This window comes from Ambystoma mexicanum, chromosome 1q (assembly GCF_040938575.1).
Source record: "Ambystoma mexicanum isolate Mex_15411 chromosome 1q, UKY_AmexF1_1, whole genome shotgun sequence".
Classification (NCBI taxonomy): domain Eukaryota; kingdom Metazoa; phylum Chordata; class Amphibia; order Caudata; family Ambystomatidae; genus Ambystoma; species Ambystoma mexicanum.
The window spans coordinates 24,250,142-24,269,507 of record NC_090922.1 but is presented as its reverse complement, the minus strand read 5'-3'; the positions used below and the strand labels follow the sequence as shown (position 1 = coordinate 24,269,507).

General features: G+C 41.8%; 1 protein-coding gene across 1 annotated transcript in view; it reads left to right on the top strand.

Annotated features, from left to right (window-relative positions):
• LOC138520946 (uncharacterized) overlaps positions 1-18,912 on the top strand; it is a 274,098-nt gene extending 255,186 nt beyond the window's left edge. The window contains exon 5 of the mRNA XM_069633397.1: positions 18,668-18,912. Coding sequence (XP_069489498.1) covers positions 18,668-18,700 — 33 coding nt within the window. The 3' untranslated portion in view covers positions 18,701-18,912. The remainder of the gene's footprint in view (positions 1-18,667) is intronic.
• The last annotated feature ends 454 nt before the right edge of the window (positions 18,913-19,366 follow it).

Sequence of the window (19,366 nt, the reverse complement as noted above, 5' to 3'; positions counted from 1 at the left end):
GGCCAATTCTGCTACCTGACTACTTCTAGGATCAATCCTCATGCGTACCCTTGAAATGTTGTCACAATTAAACCAGAAATTTCCTATACCTGCCACAAGCTCTTTTTCTATGTTATTTCCTACATGGTATGCACAACCATCTATGCACAGTTGGTAATTCCCTACATATTTCTTCATTGAATGCCTTGTGTGGGGATTGCTCAAATTCATTTAAACTTGATTCTTTTTCTGTTTCATCAGGTGCACATTCAGCTGCACAATCATGAGGTCTGCTAGACCCTGAGCAACTGGGCTCTTCTTATTTTATCGATATCTGACTTCTACAGGAAATCCCCGAAGAGCTAACGTCCAAGAAGTAATTCTGGACTGGGCCAAATTCCCTGATCTGAGTCTCTTACTTTGCAGAAACTGCAGAGGCTTGTGATTTGTTTCAATAATTACTTTTTCCCCTTCAATTATAGGACAGAAATGTCGTAACGCTCAGATAGTGGTTAGGAGTGCTTAGTTTCTACTTATGACAAGACATTGCTGGCATATGAAATAGTTTGTTATTCACATCATGCTTTTGATATAACACTTCTGACATGCATTGATCAGTAAATCCTACCTCTAAAAAGAAATCCTGGTTCTTTATTGGATATGCTAGACATGGTGCCTTTATGAGACATTCTTTTATCCTGGCCACTGCTTCACTTTGTTCCTTTTCCCACTTCCAGGGTATGTCCTGCTTTAGTAATCACATGAAAGGTTGAGTAATTTCTGCATAATTCTCAATACATTTCCTTTTGTAACCTGTCATCCCTAAAAAAAACTTTTTTATTCTTTCAGAGTGGTAGGATCTTTCAGTTTATGTATCACCTCTACTTTCTTCTTTTGCTGGTTTAACCCATTCTCGGTCACCTCATGACCTAAGACGTTCACTTTCTTTTTACCCATTGTGCTTTCTGTAAGGACACCTTGGCCCTTCTGTAACTGGCTAAGCACATGTCTATACTCATTGAAATGGCTTTTCAGATTCTCATTTTTAATCAGGACATCATCCACGTAAACTACGGTCCCCCTTTCAGCTGCATCTGAGATCGCCTTGCTCAGGAATATCACAAATTCACTCCCACTATTGACATATTCAAAAGGTGTCCAGGACCATGCATATTGTGATTTGTCAAAAGAAAACACAAACACATTTTGAATATCTTCAGCCAGTGGTACACACCAGTATACAGCTGTAAGATCTAATGTGGTAAACAACTTTGACCCGTGAACCTGTGCGAGACCCTGAAATGGAAGTGGCCACCTTGAAACAACATGAGATCTCGTAGATCTGCACACAAGGGCCATTGGCCATTAGGTTTTAACACACCTAATATGGGAGTGTTTGATGTGCTATGAATGGGCGTAATAATTCCTCTAGATTCTGAATTTTTTATTATTTCAGTTAGTGGTTTCAAACATGCCTGGGGTAACCTATATTGTCACGCAAATACTGGCTCCCTACCATGTCCTTCTGGTGATGTGGCAACATGAAAATCTGTTAATCCACAATCACATGCATCTTTGGCAAAAACCTCTTTGAATTTCATAAATATTTTTCTCAATTGGTCTTTTTCTTCATCATTTGTGCAAGCATCTGCAGCCTGAATTTGCTCTTCTACAGTTCTCCAATGGAGGAACCTCTGTAATTTCCTCCAACTATGTGACTGTTCTCTTTGGAGAGTCGACACACTGAAATATTTTGGAACATTGACTTCCATTTCAATGTGCTGCTTTTCTGTTTTAGCATCATTTAATTTGAAAAGGATGCAATCATCTTGATGACAGCACACTAGTTCTCTTGACTCATAAGGATACACAGACTGAACTTTAAAGATTTGTTTAGGTTGAGAGTCCAAGGATTCTGGCAATTCACCATGCGCAGTCACATATCTTTCAGGGATGTTCCCAATCACTGCATTACTGAAATCTACAGTATAATACATTTTTGTATTGCTATTCTTATTGCTGAATTCTCTTCTAAATTAATGTCCTGGCACCCTTTATTGTCCACCAGAATTTTAACGGGTCCATCCCCAATCTCTACCAGTGGTCTATATTCGCATTCTAGCCCTTGCTGCCTCATGGATTCATTTAGACATACAAATGCATCATAAGCATTTATCTGTTGTCCCTTTCTGTATTTTAATGCTATCGTAACTTGTCTGGTGAATGCAGGTATTGTAACCTCCTTTTTCACCTGCAGTTCAACTGCATATGGTGCAATCTGCGTGCAATGATAAGCTTGTCCTTTGTCCTCAGATTTAGGTGTGTCATCTCCTAATCTCGACCAAACCTTTTGATTTAGAATATCTAACACCATACACATTCTGTGCATGATGTCATTTCCCAAGTAAAATTTGTTCTGTGTCCCACTCCCAATCCACACATTGCGATGGATACATTTAGGACCAATTGTAATCTTTAACATGCATCTTCCTACAATCCTTTGACCTGACTCTGAATCATCCAGGCCAAAAATGTGTTCATTATTTATTCTGAATTTTGGCATCTCCTCCCTGTCAATTATCTGCTGGAGTACTTTCTCATTAATAAACTTCTTTCATGGTTGAGAGCTAAAGTGGCTTCTATCTTTTCAGAATGCCCATTTACATGGATAGGGATCCATGGGTGCCCCTTTCCTATGTGTATTTCAGAAAGGGTTGAAATGTTTTTTTTTGTGCTTATCTCTGGAGTGACATTTGGCTTGCATTTCTCTTCCTTTAGATAAAAGCGCTATGTTTCTGTTTGCCATTTTTTCCTGGTGTCCAAATAAATCTCCAGAGACTGTTTCTCTTTTTCACCCTGCATTTCACCGACACATGAGAATGACAGTGACAGTGACACTAGGTACACAGCCATTCTGAAGATATACGTCCACTGCACTTTCTGCACTTTCTGACTTAGCCACAGCATGGCATTCTCATACATTGTTGTTTTGTGTCATTATTTTATTAGACCTCTATGGTTTTTTGGCTAGGGACCATAAGACTCCATTTAGCCCATCAATGAGGGGCGACAATCTCTTCAGGCAATTCATCCCTGTGAGGAAAGATATTTCACTGATGGATTTGATCAATACTTCCTATCTCATCCTATGCTTCCCTATCTTTATGTCAACCTCAGTGACACCTTCGATAGGTATTTCCTCACCATTGACGTTGTGCACACGGCCTTCATTTTGTCTCACCTTTATGTGATTTTGTGTGGATCTCCCTTCATTGATACTTTTTACTAGTTCTTTTGACATTATCATGGCCTGGGCACCCGTATCAATTATTGCAAATGCATTACATTTTTCTTCCACAATGAGAGGAGCACAATACCTGTCCTCAGCCTGCTCTAACACACACAAAAAGTGTGAGTTTTTGCTGTTTTCAGGACTCACTTCCTTAGCCTCTTTTCACTCCTTGCTGAACACATGGGCATGTGAAATAATATTTTTCCCTCCTTTTTGCCCACTTCATTTTGGATTTCTTTGTCTATTTATCTGGGCTCAGAAGGCATTTGGAGTGTAGCCACTAACTGCCCCTCTGACCTGGGACTTTCAGACAGAAAAGACAAGCACCTTGCAAAACACAGATAAGTGTCATGTGCCAGACAATGATAGGCTGCCACGTGACACTTGTGAAAATGTTCAGTCTCTTGGAATATTTGCGGTTCAAAATACTCCTCGGGTGACTGACCTGCAACCTCCTTTTGAGCTACCATTTTTTCTGTCTGGAGCTCAGCAGTATTCTGACTATTAAGAGAGGATATTCTAACTACTAATTCTACCTCTTCATCTTGTGTTTTACTTTCACATTGGATGCTCTTTTTAAATCTATTTCTCTGTTCTTTAGATTTTTCTTGTTCATTTTCCCCGTTTCCCCCTTTTTGTTCTTCATCTTTACACACTTGAATAGTCTGATTCAACTCTAAATTGAACCACACTCCCTTTTTGTGTGTGCTTTCATGCGTTTGTATTCTTATTTTTGAATCAGCCGGCAATTCAGGACCGTTATACAATGGTGATTCATGAGCTTCTGTATTTTTATCAGTACATGGGTTATTAAATAGTCACTTGTTGTCAGAACGCACAAGATCACTCCTATGGCATTCTACACCTTCACTTGTCTGTTGTTTTTGTAACTGAACAGAGCTTTCCTATTTGTTCAGACAACATTTTGATTTGGGCCTCTAGACATTGAAACCTGTCCATGTCTCTGGATTCTTCTCTTTGTGGCCTGGGCCGACACTGGTTAAATTCACCCTGATTAGGCCTATTCTGTTACCTCTCTGGAGATTGATTTATATTTGTGTTACCTCTGAAATCATGGGACATAGAAGGTGGAGAACGTGGAGTGACCATCCTTTGACCATGGTCGACTGGTGGTGGCGATTGTTCATACTGTTGAGGGACATTGTTCATATTTTTTCTTTCATTTGGGAATTGTCCCCTATGCTGATTTCCATTTTCAATGAACCTATCCACATACCGTGGTCTTTCGTGGTGGCCATACACCATTGTGTTAGGGTCAAATCTACTCTGCGTCCCCAGTGTCTGTTACAGGCCATTGTGCATTTAACTTTGATTGTTATTCATGCCTGACATATCGGGGCAAAATCCCCACCCTCAAGCATTGCCCGGATATCTAGGGCTAATGTAAGACTCTCTATTGCTTGGATCAACAGATTGGAACATAGGAGTCTGGGGTGGTGTCTTCTGTGGCAGCATGCCCCTCTAATTAGGTGTCATGTTGTTTCTTGCCTAGGTTTGGGATGATTCAAGTGGCATTTTTGCTGATTTTATCTCCATTATTGCTGGTGTGGATTCTTTAGATTTTGATGTTGTCTCTTTATTCTTAGGCACTTCCTCTCTCTGACCATAGATTACCTCATATAGTTTGGTCCCCTGTTCTATTATCCATTCTAGTGACTTTTCCGTGTCAAATTCCTGAATTAACTAGGATACAATTTCTTTTTGGAGTCCATAAAAGTATGCCGTCTTAAAGTCTACAGAATTAGAATTAAAGGCCACATCAAAGTGTGAAAATGCTCTTTTTAAATCTTGGAGGAACTGGCGAGGGGACATATCTGGCTTTGCAATTAATGTATATGCTGCTTTTTTGTGCATCTTGTATCGACTGATAAGGTGAAAATGTATGTCTAACCTCTTTCTCAAAGTCCACCCATGACAAGTTTTCCTGTTCATTGAGACCCTGAATGAGACTGGTAGCTGCAGAATCAAGCGTTAGGTGAAAGCACTGTTTATACTGTTGCCTAGGTATCTGGAAGGCTTTAAATATATCATGGACTGTTTCTAAATCGTCCTCCATGCAACAATATCCTTCCTTTTTGAATGGTTTAATCAAAGTTTTGATTGACTTCATGGTTGATTTTACATGGTGCATTTTGGTGTGTGTTATTATGTGTTATTATGTCGCTCATTTCCATTCTCTTGTTGGCAAGAATGATTATAACCATTGACTGGTGATTCATATCCCACCATTGGGCTGTAATCAGGTCTGGCCACTGGAATAACTGTTGGCATATGGTTCCCTTGGGCAGAGCTGGGATTAACATCTACTGCATTGAATGTAGTGTCTTGTTGCCTTTCCTGAGATTTTAGACTAAATATTTGCTGTTCCAGATTCTTGCATTGTCCATGAAGCCCTTCAGCCTCATGACAAAGATTAGAATTCTCATCCCTAATTTTATTGATCACGGCTTGCAACTCATTTATTTGCACACCACGCAGGTCAAATGATCTATCTTTCTTGTCATTCTCTTCCAACAATTTAACAGCATGAAATTCTTTATCTTTTTCTATGTTATGCTCTCTAAGTGTTTGTAATTCTAAAATGGCATCATGTTTGTCTTCTTTTATTGCATCTACAATCCCTTTTAAGTGCATTCTTTCTGAGCCAATTGAGTATCCATATTGCTACATGAAATTGCAGGTCTGTATTAGACTGGTCTAATTCCGCTTTTAGTCGCTCTATTTGATCAACTGCATCATCCAAACAAACTACCCTGCAGCTAATTAATTATTTCAGCATAATTTCCTTGCATTTTCAAAGACCTGTGCAATAAGAACCATAACTTGGCACATAGCCTTATGATACAATTCTTCTCCTCCTTTCGATCTGGAGCTCTAAATAGCCTCATGAGGCATGCCTGCACGATGCTCCCTTCCTCAAAAATATTTTGCGGCAGTTCTTTCTCCGCTTCCCTGTAAATCCTGTCTTTCCATATGATTGCATTTTCTGAAGACCAAACTGCATGGGCAAAGAGCTTTGCCTTTAAGGTAGTTATGCTCTGTCATGGATCTCTGAATTGGACAAATGCAAAGCAAGCTAATATCTCACATGCAAAGATAACAGCCAAAGCACATGTTCCTAATAATGCAGGATTGTACTATTTCCATTTATTTTTGTATTTAGTATTAGGTTGAAAGACTTCATGTTTCAACAAGGATTACTTATATAAGCAAATATGTGTAGTGGTAAAAGCATTACTGCAAACCTTACAGTGGGTAGTTAGCAACATGGGAATGTTACAATGAGGAATGTGGATAGTATGGAACAGGAAATGGGGAAGATACAGAACAGCAGGGTCAGAGAGGTGTATATACAGGGGGGAGTATAAACTCATATATATATACACACACACACACAAATAAGAGTAAGTACACAGGGTTAGTAAATAGATGTTTCTTGGGTGGAGATCGTGAGAGTTCATGGTTTTTATACTATGCTGAGATATATAAAATATTGTATGCATGTATTATTTATGTCAAGCAGCCATAGCATGCCAATCTCAAATCCCAGTCTATACAATCCCACAATTCTGGGCAAGGAACATACAGTGAGGTAGTCAGAAATTGAAATGTATTTAAAATAATAATGTAACTGCAACTAAGGTGACCACCAGTTTTTCACTGTGGAGATCACTGATCACTACAATATTATGTATAACCAATCCAATAGTCAACATAAATGAAACCAAATTACCTGCCTATATGAATCTCACTATTGTCAGTCTATACAAGCGGTCATTCTTAATTCAAAGAGTCCTCATAAATATATTGCATTCTAAAAGATACTAGACATTCTAAAAATGTCTCATCTACATTGGCTTCTCTAGACAACATATTTTCACTCAGCGATAACAATTCAAGATGAGGCAGGTGTATTTAAAACATTTAATTTGATCCGGTATCAACACAAGCATTGTATTGGAGAAAGTTATTGGAATAATTGATGTTCAAAATAAATATACAATACATTTACTTCCATATATAAGTGTGAGGTAGTGAATATGTGTATGCTAGATGTAAGCCACTTGACTGTAGACAATGGCCTACTGACATTTGTCTCATGTGGGTTTCAATTCTAAATTGTAATCTCATGAATCTGTCCACTCTACTCTGAACAAATGTGCATACTGTGTTCTCAAAATATGTGTGTTCAGCTTTCACTAATCATGCGTGTGTGCTACTTGCAGTCTGTATGTGAGTGTGAGAGAGAGACGACAGAGGGCCTCATTCCGAGTTTGGAGGTAATCATGGCGCTATTAGCGCCATGACTACCTCCAATACCGGTACCGAGTCCGCCCTCGTTCAATGGGGATTTACCGGTCTATTCCGACCTTTGCAGGACCGGTAAGTACCCATTGAAAAAGCCATTCCCCATTCCCATTTGAGCCCCCATAGGGCTCAATGGGAAGGTGCTAATAACGGTACCGCAAATTGCAGTACCGTTATTAGCTCTGAAGTCCCTTAACGGCGTTAAGGAAGGGACCCGCTAAGGGAACTCGGAATAGGGTGCAAAGGGATTACCGGCACCAGTGTCCTTACCGGTGCCCGGTATCCCTTTGCTCCCAACTCGTAATGAGGCCCAGAGACTAGAATACGGCTAATTATGCAGTTTTGAATTCGTGTGTGTGTGTGTGTTGTTTTGAAGCTACTTGTGTGTGCAACATTTCAATAAATATGTCTACACAACTTTAATGCATCTGTGTGTGTATTTGCAGGCTGAAGATATACTCTGTAACATGTACGTTAGGAAAACCTACCTAATCTATGACTATGCCCCTGACGAAAGTATTTTGCAACAATACTATAACCCAAAATGACTCTGGACTGGCTTAAGATAATAATTATATTTCAAATAGTACTTAATTTTACAAAGGCAATTCTACATTAAAGTGGCCCCAACATATATTCAGTTTTAAACTTTGTTTCTCAATACGAAGTAGATTGGACTTTAAAGAAACAAAATCTTGCTTTGTATTCAATGTAGATGGACATTGAGATATCAGCACCTGTATTCTAGTTTTCAAACTGCATTCCCTGCACTTCCGTTATCTTTATCCTCCCAGATTTTACCCTGGTCAATCTATCTGGACAGGTTGTGGCTGACGGGGTTTCATTTGCCTTTATAATGTGGCTACTGATTTTGGAAAGTCAGCCACTGATAAATTCAGCCTGAAATCATTCTTTCATAAAACCTCTCTTGAGGTGGCTTATATGGATCCCAAATTCCACTATAGATTGTTCATACTTCTCCAAATGGACTGATCTATTATCTTCCTGGGGACAATCCTCCATATTCATCACCCCATATTCCATATCATCTCTCCCCGATGTCATTTATGCATGCAAATACATACTTTCTGATTCTACCTCTGCCTTGTGACAAAAGTGTGGTTTCCCCAGTCCCAAAGGTGGGAGGGAAACCACTCCTATTGAAGAAAAGTCTATTTAGTTGTTGGAATCTAATGTCTGATCAAAATAGTAAAAATTATTGCAACAAATGTTATCAAATTCTGTAAGTCAGTATGCAAATTTAGACATTTGAAAGAATAAAATACAATAACATTTGGTGCAGTTATGTGCTTTTGCTATCTTGACCTATTCAAAGCACGTGACAATATATATTTATTTACATATTCTGGTAGATATTACTTCTATCTACAAACTGTCAAAATGTTGTGTCGATCGGAGCTTGCATTTTGACTCAGTGATCAATTTAGTGATTAATCATTTAATGTGAGATTTCCTTCATGTTAATATCAATGAGTTTTTAGAATGTGCTGTTGCAGACGTTTTTCGTAAAGGTTGCGATAGCGGTGCATCACCTACATACTCCTTTTTATTTCCATGAATGTGTTTCAGGGCAGAATGTCTTTTGCCGTGCACATTTCATGACATTTTCCTTAACATGTTGCTAATGCAGTTTTTATGGGGTGCCTGGACTTTGATAAATGTTGACAAGGCCTTTGAAGTTCATGGCCCAACTCCATTAGCGACATCTGGCAATAGAATTATTGGTTTAAAGCTCCAGCCCTTTCCTTATTTTTATTTTTTTTAATTGTGCTTCATGCCAGAATCCAGGCTCAAAGCACGGGAAAGGGTATTGAACCTGTGCTGCTCTGCACTGTCTTGCTTAGACAAGTGTGTTGCCCTTGAGCTATCCTCCTGGGTCAGGCCTTTTATGTGAATACGCAGAGTATTTCTGATTTACCTTTCAGCAGTTCTAAACTTCAATTTTCATTCACCAGTCTCAGGCAGTTCCCTTTGAATTTGAATGCAATTACACCAAGTGAAATATATGTATGTTAGAACAAAATAGAACTGTTGTGTTGGTTCCTGTATGAGTCCTCAGCATCTTATTTTAAGTAAAGGTAAACATCTGCAAATACTGTAAATGAAATTGTATTCAGTTTTTTATGACACACAAATGTCCTTGAGATTTTCTGTAATTAATGTTTAAGGCTCAGTAAATCACAAATGGCTGTGGCAGGCTTCAACATTTATATTCTGTTATATTCCAAAACACTTATTAAACATGGTCATTGAAGAGGAATTACATTTTCACGTCAAGTATATTATCACTGTACATGATAACCATGTTATAAGTACAGGTGAAGAAATAACCTTCTTTTCTAGAAAGAGTGTTTTGGGACCCAAATTGGGTTCTTATGTGGATACCATATTCCAGGTTGTTCAGGCCTTGTCTTGGTATTGTCAATAACTGTATTGAAAAGAAACTTGGGGATGGTCGCAGCGGACAAAGTTCTGTTGCTCTATCAAACAAAATCTTATCTAGTGCATGTGTATTCAATTTCACGCTGTAATGGCATCCTCTTTATTATTATTATTTAATGTTTGTATTGCGCAACACGCGCAAAGTCCTCAGTGCGCATGAAGACAAGACCTGGTCAGAGAGAGAAAGGAAGTCAGAACCGTGGGTTAACTAGACAAAGAGAAAGAACTACTCATTAGAATTAAAGAGATGTGTTTTTAGGGCTCTTTTAAAACTAGAGAGACTCGGATGGGTCCCTAAATCCGGTGGAAGAGAATTCCATAAATTTGGGACGAATACTTGAAAACAGGTGCCACCAAAAATCTTCAAATTGTGTCTTGGTACCAAAGGTTTGTTGGCCCTACTAGAGTAAAGAATGTGCCCAGTTGTTGCCTTACACATCTGGTTCTTAAGGTACCTAGGAGCCTTGTCAGTCCCACATTTGTATGTTAGAGTGAGCATTTTATGTGAGATGCCTTGGCTAACTGGAAGCCAATGCAACGCTCTCTTTGAATCTGGGACATGTTCTCATGGGCCAACATTGCAGGCAACTCTTACAGCCCCATTCTCGGCTGTTTGAAGACTTCTCAAATTATGTTTAGATGTATCTGCAAGGAGACTATTACAATAGTTGAGCCGAGAGTTAACAAGTGCTGTAGCCAGTGAAGAAACATTTTCAGAGGACAGGTATGGACTAATATGTATAAGCAACTTGTTAACGTAGGCACAGGACATCTTAACATGGCTTACATGTCGCTTCATTGTCAATCTGGAATCCAGGATAACATCTGTTTTCAGAAATGGACTTACTGGAATAGCACATTCAGATATGGAGTAATGGCTTTATCTTGGATCTAAATTTTTTATCTTTTGACTAGAATTTACAATCATAATCTCTGTCTTTTCTTTGTTCAGTGCCAATGAGTTGACTGACATCGAGTCCTTGATCATGTTATAGGTGTCATCAACAAGAATGGAATGCTGACGCTGTCCAGCTGGTCAAAGAGAGGGCACATGTAAACATTAAATGACAGACAAGCGTCCTGTTAGACACTGCAAGACAGTAGCTTTGGATGGGCCTGGAAGTCCCTCATTACCCCTCTTGCTGATCTGGGGCCTAGGAATGAAGCAAACCATTCGATGGTTGGCTTAGAGCAGTTAACAATCTTTCACAGCCTATCTAGCAATAAAGCATGGTCCACCAATTCAAAGGCATCGGAAAGGTCGAGCAACATAAGGAGTGCAACCTTAACGTTATCGACCATTTCCACCAAATTCGCTCGCAGGTCCAGCAATGCTTTTTCGGTCCCATGCATTGCACGATAGCCAGACTGACGCGTTCCAAGAAGATTCTTCTTTTCCACATGCTCTTGAAGCTGTATGTAAGGAACTTTATCTAGAAATTTCAACAAGTAAGGAACATTGGTAATCGCTCTGCAACTACCCACAGCCTGAGGATCTCGAATACTTTTTTTAAGACCGGGGTAATCCAGACCTCTTTAAGACTAACGGGAACACACAAGTTAGTTATAGGCACGTTGACAATTCTAGTGATGAATGGAGAGAGACATGTGATATAGTGATTATCGCAGGGCATATATCACTAGCACATATAGTGGGTTTAAGCCCATTCACAAAATCAGCCTGGGACTTTTGAGTAACAGACCTCAGACTGAATTCTGGAACAGAGTCACTGAGAGTGATTATTGGAGCACTATTCTTAAATATAATCTCAGTACTATGGACTATTGCTAGCCTAAGGCTGGCGATGGTGGAGTGGTGAATCTTTATTTTGGTGGAAAAGCTGTCTTGGCTTTCTTGACACCAAGAATTACTAAGAGGGCTTTATTGGTGGTGCTTATTTTTCCATTTAATTCACACAAAATGGATAGCAATTCTTTTTTGTCTGATTTATCATTGCTGATTCTGTTAGTATAATTTTCCTTTTTTGCAGCCAGAATAGCATTTTTTTAGTCAACAGCTGCGGACCTATAAGGGCCAAGAGATGTGGGACATGGATCCTTCCTCCATTGTTGTTGTAAATGGGCGATATGTGTCTTTCCCTGAAGATATCACACCTTAACATGCCAGCAAGCAAGCAAAATGTTTAACAACATGCTCTTTTTAACAATGCCTTTTTAACAATGCCTCTCTCTGACTCTTTTGGAGCAGCGTACAATAGTCTGTTTATTTTAGGCTGCGTTCTTTGCTCCATTTATCTTCACAGATAGTGTGGGAACCTCTTCAGGAATAAAAGGTTGAGCAAATGGGAGGCTTTGAATGCAAGGTTTGTGGTGATCTTTAGGGCGTAAGTTATTATAGTCGTAGTGAGAGAGGAAGGGTGAGAATCAGAAGTGAGAGGATGCAGAGGTTGGTCAAAGGAACAAAGATTGAGGAGGGTCTTAAAGCAGGGCACACAAGGAGGGCAATATCAAGAGGTACAAGTAGCCATATGAGGGTGAGGGTGCAAACCCTTGAATTGATTTAAAGGCAAGTACAAATAATTTGAAGGGGAACCAGTGTTGCACAGGAAGCCAGGTGGCATGGAGGCAGTGGAGAAAAGTGGGTGAGATTAACCATGTTGCAAATTTGAGAATGTTGCTGAGGGCTGTAAAGGGGTAGAGCGGAAGGCTGATGTGGAAGCTACAACAGTAGAGTATGCTTAGGACTAGGGGGTAGATTACTGTTTTGCAGCATGCTAGGTGAGATGGGGGCACATTTGCTGGTTGATAAGCAGGTTCATGCTGACAGCATTGGTAGATGTGATAAACTGATGGAGTTATAGGTTGCTCTCAAAAAGGATCCCAATGCTGTGACATTGTGGTCTAGGGGTTAAATAACTTCAGTGAATATAGGTGCACTTGCTATTAAACCTTAAGCAATCTAGTGAAACTATGCCCCTGTCCGTTGCTTGATTTTCTTGTGCGCCTGCACATGTGCTTCCATGATGCGGCTACCTCACACCTCAAAGAAACCTGGACATTCACACCACCTTAACTATGGGTTAGTTCCCTCCTTCTGGTCAATCTCCTTTACACACTTGATTGCATTGCGTTTTACACCCACTGCTACCATCTGAATCAAACTGTAATTTCAAATCTAGCTGTGTTTTTGCTTTTTATTTAAAAGCCAAATCTAGCTGGGTTTTGCAAACTTGCTCTACCCTTTGCTTGTACTGCATGCATTTTCTGTAACCTGCTAGCCGAGTGACTACTCTTACCCGCTGTCCCTCCCCCTCCTGCTTCTGCCCCCTTCTCTCGCTACCACACCCATGGTGCTTTCTGTTTCTCCTATCTTCTCCAACTGCTTCTCCATCGACTATCCTTCCCTTCTCACTAAGTCTGATAGGAGGAAATTCAAAAAGGATATCTTGGCCTCCAACCCTGGTCTCCTCATCGCTGACACTTATTCCAGCGCTTCCTCCAGGCAGATCCTCGCCGACATCCTCTTTGTTGTTATCCCTCGCCAGATCTATGGACTCTTCATATGATCTCTGTGCTCTGTCCTTTCTCCTCCTCTCCCATTAATGGTGGCACCCACTGGGAAGCACTCATGGCCCCCTTCGACTCCTCTAAGGTCATCATTAATGTCTTCCTAAATGGCACAGTCATGGTCCAAGGCCCTCAGGCCAATCTCCTACTCTTTGATAGGTGCTTCCCTTGCTTCATCAATTTCCTTGATCTCTGGCTGTCCACTCTGCCCCCCTCGGCTAACTTTCCCTCTCTTCCCTCCTGTTTTGCCCCCCTCAGGCTCCTTCTTCACCTCTGCAGGGTGTACCTCTGATCTGTACATCTCCCTGCAAGGCCTTTAAGGCTGGCAACCTTCTTCAACTTGACACTCTCAACTCTCGCTCTGCTGTCAAACACTCCTCTGACATCTGCCACCTCCTGGAAGAACTTGACCTCGATGTCCTCGATCTCACCGAGACATGGTCCACGGCCAGTTCTGTCACGAGCTTTACAACTCTTCTCCCCCACGGCTACAAGATCCTCTCCGCACCCAGATCCACTCATTCTGGAGGGGGTGTAGCCCTGATCTACCCTGAGTGGATTCCTGCCTCTATCATTCCCACGCAGACATACTCCTCTTTCAAATGCCTAGTCTGCAGGCCTTCTCTGTCTCCTGGCCACTCTCTTACTGTGGCTACTATATATCATCCTCCTGGTCAGATCACCTCTTTTCTCTCTGAGAGGGCAGACCTCTCCTCCTCCCTTCTTGCCTCAACAACTCAACTCCTCCCTCGTTGTGACCTCAATATCCATCTAGACTCTCCCTGTTCCTCCTCTGTACTCTTCTGTGACCTCTGAGATTCCCTCTCCCTTTCTATCCTCCCCTCTAGCCCGACTGACTCTGCAGGGCACACAGTTAATGTTTTGATCTCCTCTGACCTCACCCTCTCCATCCTTCTGACCACTCCTCTCTCCTGGAGCAATCACTCCCTCCTCTCCATCTCAACCCCCCAGGCCAAACCAACCCCAACACTGCCATCTACCTTCTCGGACATCCGCCCCATTAAGCGTGTGTCAGTTGAGGCTTTTTCCACCACCTTCTCCCCCCCTCCACCTCCGGCTGACTCACATCCTGACACAGCCCTTTACATGCTCTACTCTTCTATCTCTGATACTCTTGATGCTCTTGCCCCTGTCATGGGGATCCGTTTGAAGCCCAAAGCCAAGTGCAATTCTTGGTACGACTGACCTAGCTACCTTTAAACTTAAGTACAGGGTGGCTGAGAGGAAATGGAATGCTTCTTATTCATCATCTGTCAAACTGGCTTGTCACCTGCTCCAAAGGCAACACTGACGCTCTCTGTCCATATTAAGAAGAGAACCCACATCCAAGCCTGTGTCTCTGCAGCATCTAACAACTTAGCCGAACTTTTCAAAATATGTAGGGAGCTGGCCAAACCTGCTACAGTCTCTGCCTCTCATCTCGCCTCCTGGGCCCTTTGCACAGCCCTAGCCTCTCACTTCATCTAAAAAACCCAGGACATCATGTTCACCCTCTCTTCCCCTCCCACTCTTCACCCTTCTCCTTCTGCAAACTCTGCCCCTCCTGCAGCCACCCTCCACCCTCTTTCTCGTCCTTTCCTCCTTTCTCCCCTAGCGGGGTCTGCAGAAAAGTCTGATCTATGAAAGTCTCATCAAAATAGTTTCTTCCCTGTTCCTCCAAAACCAAAGGACCACATTGACACCCTTGCTCCTGCTCTGGCCAATTTCTGCAACCTCTCCTTCGCGTCTGGAGCCTTTCCCTCCTCTCTGAAGCACTCTCTTGTGCACCCTCTTCTCAAGAAACCCACAGCTGACCCTTCTTGCCCGGAAAACTATCGCCCAATCTCCCTCACTCCTTTCCTGAGCAAACTCCTGGAAAAGCTGGCCATCTCGCAGCTTAACCTTCACTCTGATTCTGTTGGTTGTCTCCACGACCATCAGTCTGGCTTTAGAGCTGCCAGAAGCACAGAAACTGCTCTCCTGAACATCCGTGAAGATCTGCTCTCCAACCTTGATTCTAACATCCCCTCTGTCCTCATCCTACTCGATATCTCTTCTGCCTTCAACACGGTCAACCATACTATCCTGCTGAACCGTCTCCGTGACAACCTGAGTATCACTGACCAGGCTCTGGCCTGGCTGACTTCTTTCCTATGTGATCAACCCTCCCAGACCCAACTTGGGTCCTTCCTTTCCTCTATCTCCCTCTCTAACTGCGGTGTTCTCCATGGGTCTAATGTCTTCAACCAATACCTGGCAACTCTCGCCTATTGCATTGCCGTTTTCTGCTCCAATTTTCAGTGCTATGCTGATGATACTGAACTCATTTTCAGGCTTCCCTCTGCCACCTCTTCTCCTTCTCTCATCTCTGATTGCCTGTCTACTATTCAGGAGTGGTGTGCCGCCAACTATCTTTGCCTGAATGCCAGAAAGACAGAGATCCTCCTCATCAGCACACCCTCACCCTCCTTTCCTGCGAGGCTAAGAACCTCTGGGTCATCTTCAACTCCATGCTTTCCTTTTCTCCCCACATCTCTGATGTCTCTAAAATGTCAAACTTCCAACTGCACCTCCTCAGAGGTATTCTGGCTCTCCTCTCCTTCCCCCAGAAGCTCACTGTCTCTCGAGCCCTGGTTATTCCTAGGTTCGATTTTTGCAACAGCATCTTTCTAAATCTACCTGCTTCTACTCTCCGTCCTTTGCAACTCATCCAGAACAGGACTGCGAGACTTATCCTTGGCCTCAAGCCTTGGGATCATATCTCTCCAGCTCTGAAATCTCTTCACTGGCTCCCAGTGGCTGCAAGGATTAAATTCAAGAGCCTTTGCATTGTCCACAAGGCTTTCTGGGTCCTGGGTCCAAAATACCTTCAACTCTCCCTCTGTAAATACCTTCCCCCTCGAGCTTTTCGTTCCTCCACCTCCAACTCCCTCATGGTCAATCGTTTTCCAAAGAAACAAGCTGGGGGTAGATCTCTGTCTTCGGCTGTTGCCTCCCTCTGGAACAGCCTCACAGCCATTCTGAAACTTGAGGAGAACCATCTCCGGTTCCGGAAGCACCTGAAGACCTTTCTCTTTGCTTTGCCTTCGCTCCTCTTCTTCCCTGCTGATCTGTTATGCTTCAGCACCGTGCACCTGGTTACCCTCTGATTTCCGGCCCAGGTACTTGCTCACCCTGCCACGCACCTGCACTGCCTCCTGGTAACCCTTTGCACTTCGGTCTGTATCTGTAACCTTACAGTCCCCTCCTTTTCTGCACTTATCAGACACCCCCTCCCTGTGCCTTAAACCTAGCACTTGCCACTTGCTGGCTGCACTAAGACTGTTGTTGTTTTTTTTTATTCCTTTGCTCAGCACTTTCCACTTCTTCCCTCCCCCCTGCACTTTCTCCCTTCCCTCTCGCCTGTACTTGCGCGTTCTCAATGTCACTGGGCCTATTAAGATCATTGTTTTTGTTCTCCCTTGTTCCCCTCCCTTGCCTCGTCGCGCTCTGAAACACTTGTGTATGTGCGCGACACAAATCAAATATCAATATCAATACAGAGACACTAAATGTATATTTACTGGCATTTTTGGGCAAAACAAACTTGATAGGTGTTATTAGGTGGAGGGAGGGTTTGGGCGGGTGCTTTCAATGAGGAAGGAAGATTGGACATTTTGTTACTGTGGAATGGGCTTTTAATCACATTATGGGCAAGGCCTTGCTGAAATAGTAGTTGTTTTTTACATGGGGGATGGCATTTGTGCAGCCAGTCAGCCAGCAATTTTTTCCTTACTGTGTCATTGCTTTTTTTTGCTCAACTTTGTTTTATAATTTATACTGGTGCTAAGGACAAACTCAACATGGTGGGACAGGTGGGTCATTTGGACAGCAAGCAAGACTTTTTATTTTTACAGAGGCATGTTTTTTTTATTTGTATTGAGGGTAAAGTCAACATGATGAGTGTTTTTAAATGGTCAGTGGGAGGAAATATTTGTGCAGAGAGCACAGAGTTGACGTTTTCTTACTGAGGCATCATTTTTTTTTTTACAGTCGTGAAGGGCAAAATAACATGAGTATTGTTGTTACATGGTGTTGGGGGAGTATTTGAGCAGCCAGCAAGCAGATGATGTTTTATTACTGAGGCATGGCTTTTTAACTTGCATTAAGGGCAAAGTCAACATGAGAGTTATCACATGTGGCCGGGGGCATATGTTCAGGCAGCTGGGAAATGTTTCCTTACTATGACATCACATTTTTTTAGTGGCATTAAGGGAGTGTCACCACAAATAGTGTTTTTACCTAGTGGGCTGGAAAGCATTTGTGAAGCCAGCAATAACATGTTTTCTTCCTCTATCAAGAACTTTTTACTTGCATTACAGGCAAAGACACCAGAAGTATGTTCTTACATGTGAATACTAGCATATTGGCAGAGCCAGCATGAAAAATAATTCTTATGATATTATTAGTGTGCATAATATTACTGGCCATGTACAGAGGTGGCTGGTACATTTGGGCGTGAGTGGGCATGGACCCCCCATTTGCTTATACACTAGATGAAAGATGTATGGTTCAATTAAAACCATGCTTACATCTTTCACCAAGTGCAGTGCGTGGCGTGGTGCATGGTCATCCTGTGCATTGCACATGTATGGTGGCCATGAATGTTGAGCTGCACATGCTTTGTTGAGGAGCTTGGCGGCTGGGACCTCAGCATGGCTCACAAGGAGCCCCCACATTGTGTGTTTCACCACTGTCTTGTGAGAAACACAATTTGGTTTCTCTTTCTATCAGAGCTAGCTTATTTTAAGCTTAAAAACAGAAACGTAAGCTTTCCAGGATCATTTCTATATGAATCTGGGAAAGTAATGGATTTTGTAACAAGGGCATATCTATGAGCATAGTACCATTAACTAGGCTTAAACTCTGTGAGTTGCATTACAAAGTTCTATTTTCATATAATAATACAGACAGTGGTAACCCTGCAGTCCTTTTTCGGAGTTGGATCTCTAGTGCACTGTGAACCTTCCAGGTACTAATGCAATACATTGTACTGTTTACAAGACCTTCCTTAATTGCTTCATTTCTCTCCTCCAGGAAGTCCAGAAAGCAGAGTCAGCTGGTCCCTGATAGCACTATACTATGATGGAAAGCATTCTACCAGTGCCGATTTGATCTACATGTCTGCTGTCCTGATGACGAAATTTCACTGTAGGGCTTTTATTATATATATGCAAGAGTGTACATGCCCTCTATCTAGAAACATTCAGTTACAGATTTTTAAGCACTTTAATTAGAATGTTAATTTCTAATAAAAGCAAATCAGTTCAGTATATCTCCAATAGCATGTTATGTATTTATTTAATTTATTTAGTCTATTGTGGTGGATGCAAAAGTAACTTTTTCGGAGTGATGCATTTTAGGCATCATCTTGGGGTTTAAAGGTCAAGACGGACTCCAAATGTCAAGACAGAACAACCCTCAAGCAGATAGAAATTGTGACAAAACGCACTGTTATTTTCAGTTGACATTTGCAATGGTCAGGAGAACACAGAATCATGACATGTCTTTCTCTCTAATACAATTATCCATAACTAGTTGTAACACACAGCATTGCATGCGTCTGTAGCTGACATGCATGTGGGGGTCTTCTATAGCCTTGTGGATGTTTTATTGTGTCATAAATTCCTATTTTTGAAAAATCACAAAATCAGCTATCTCCCGAAATCGCCTATACTGATAGTACAGGGCTGTTAGTAATCTCTCTTTTATATATCTGCAGACATATTGTCTTGC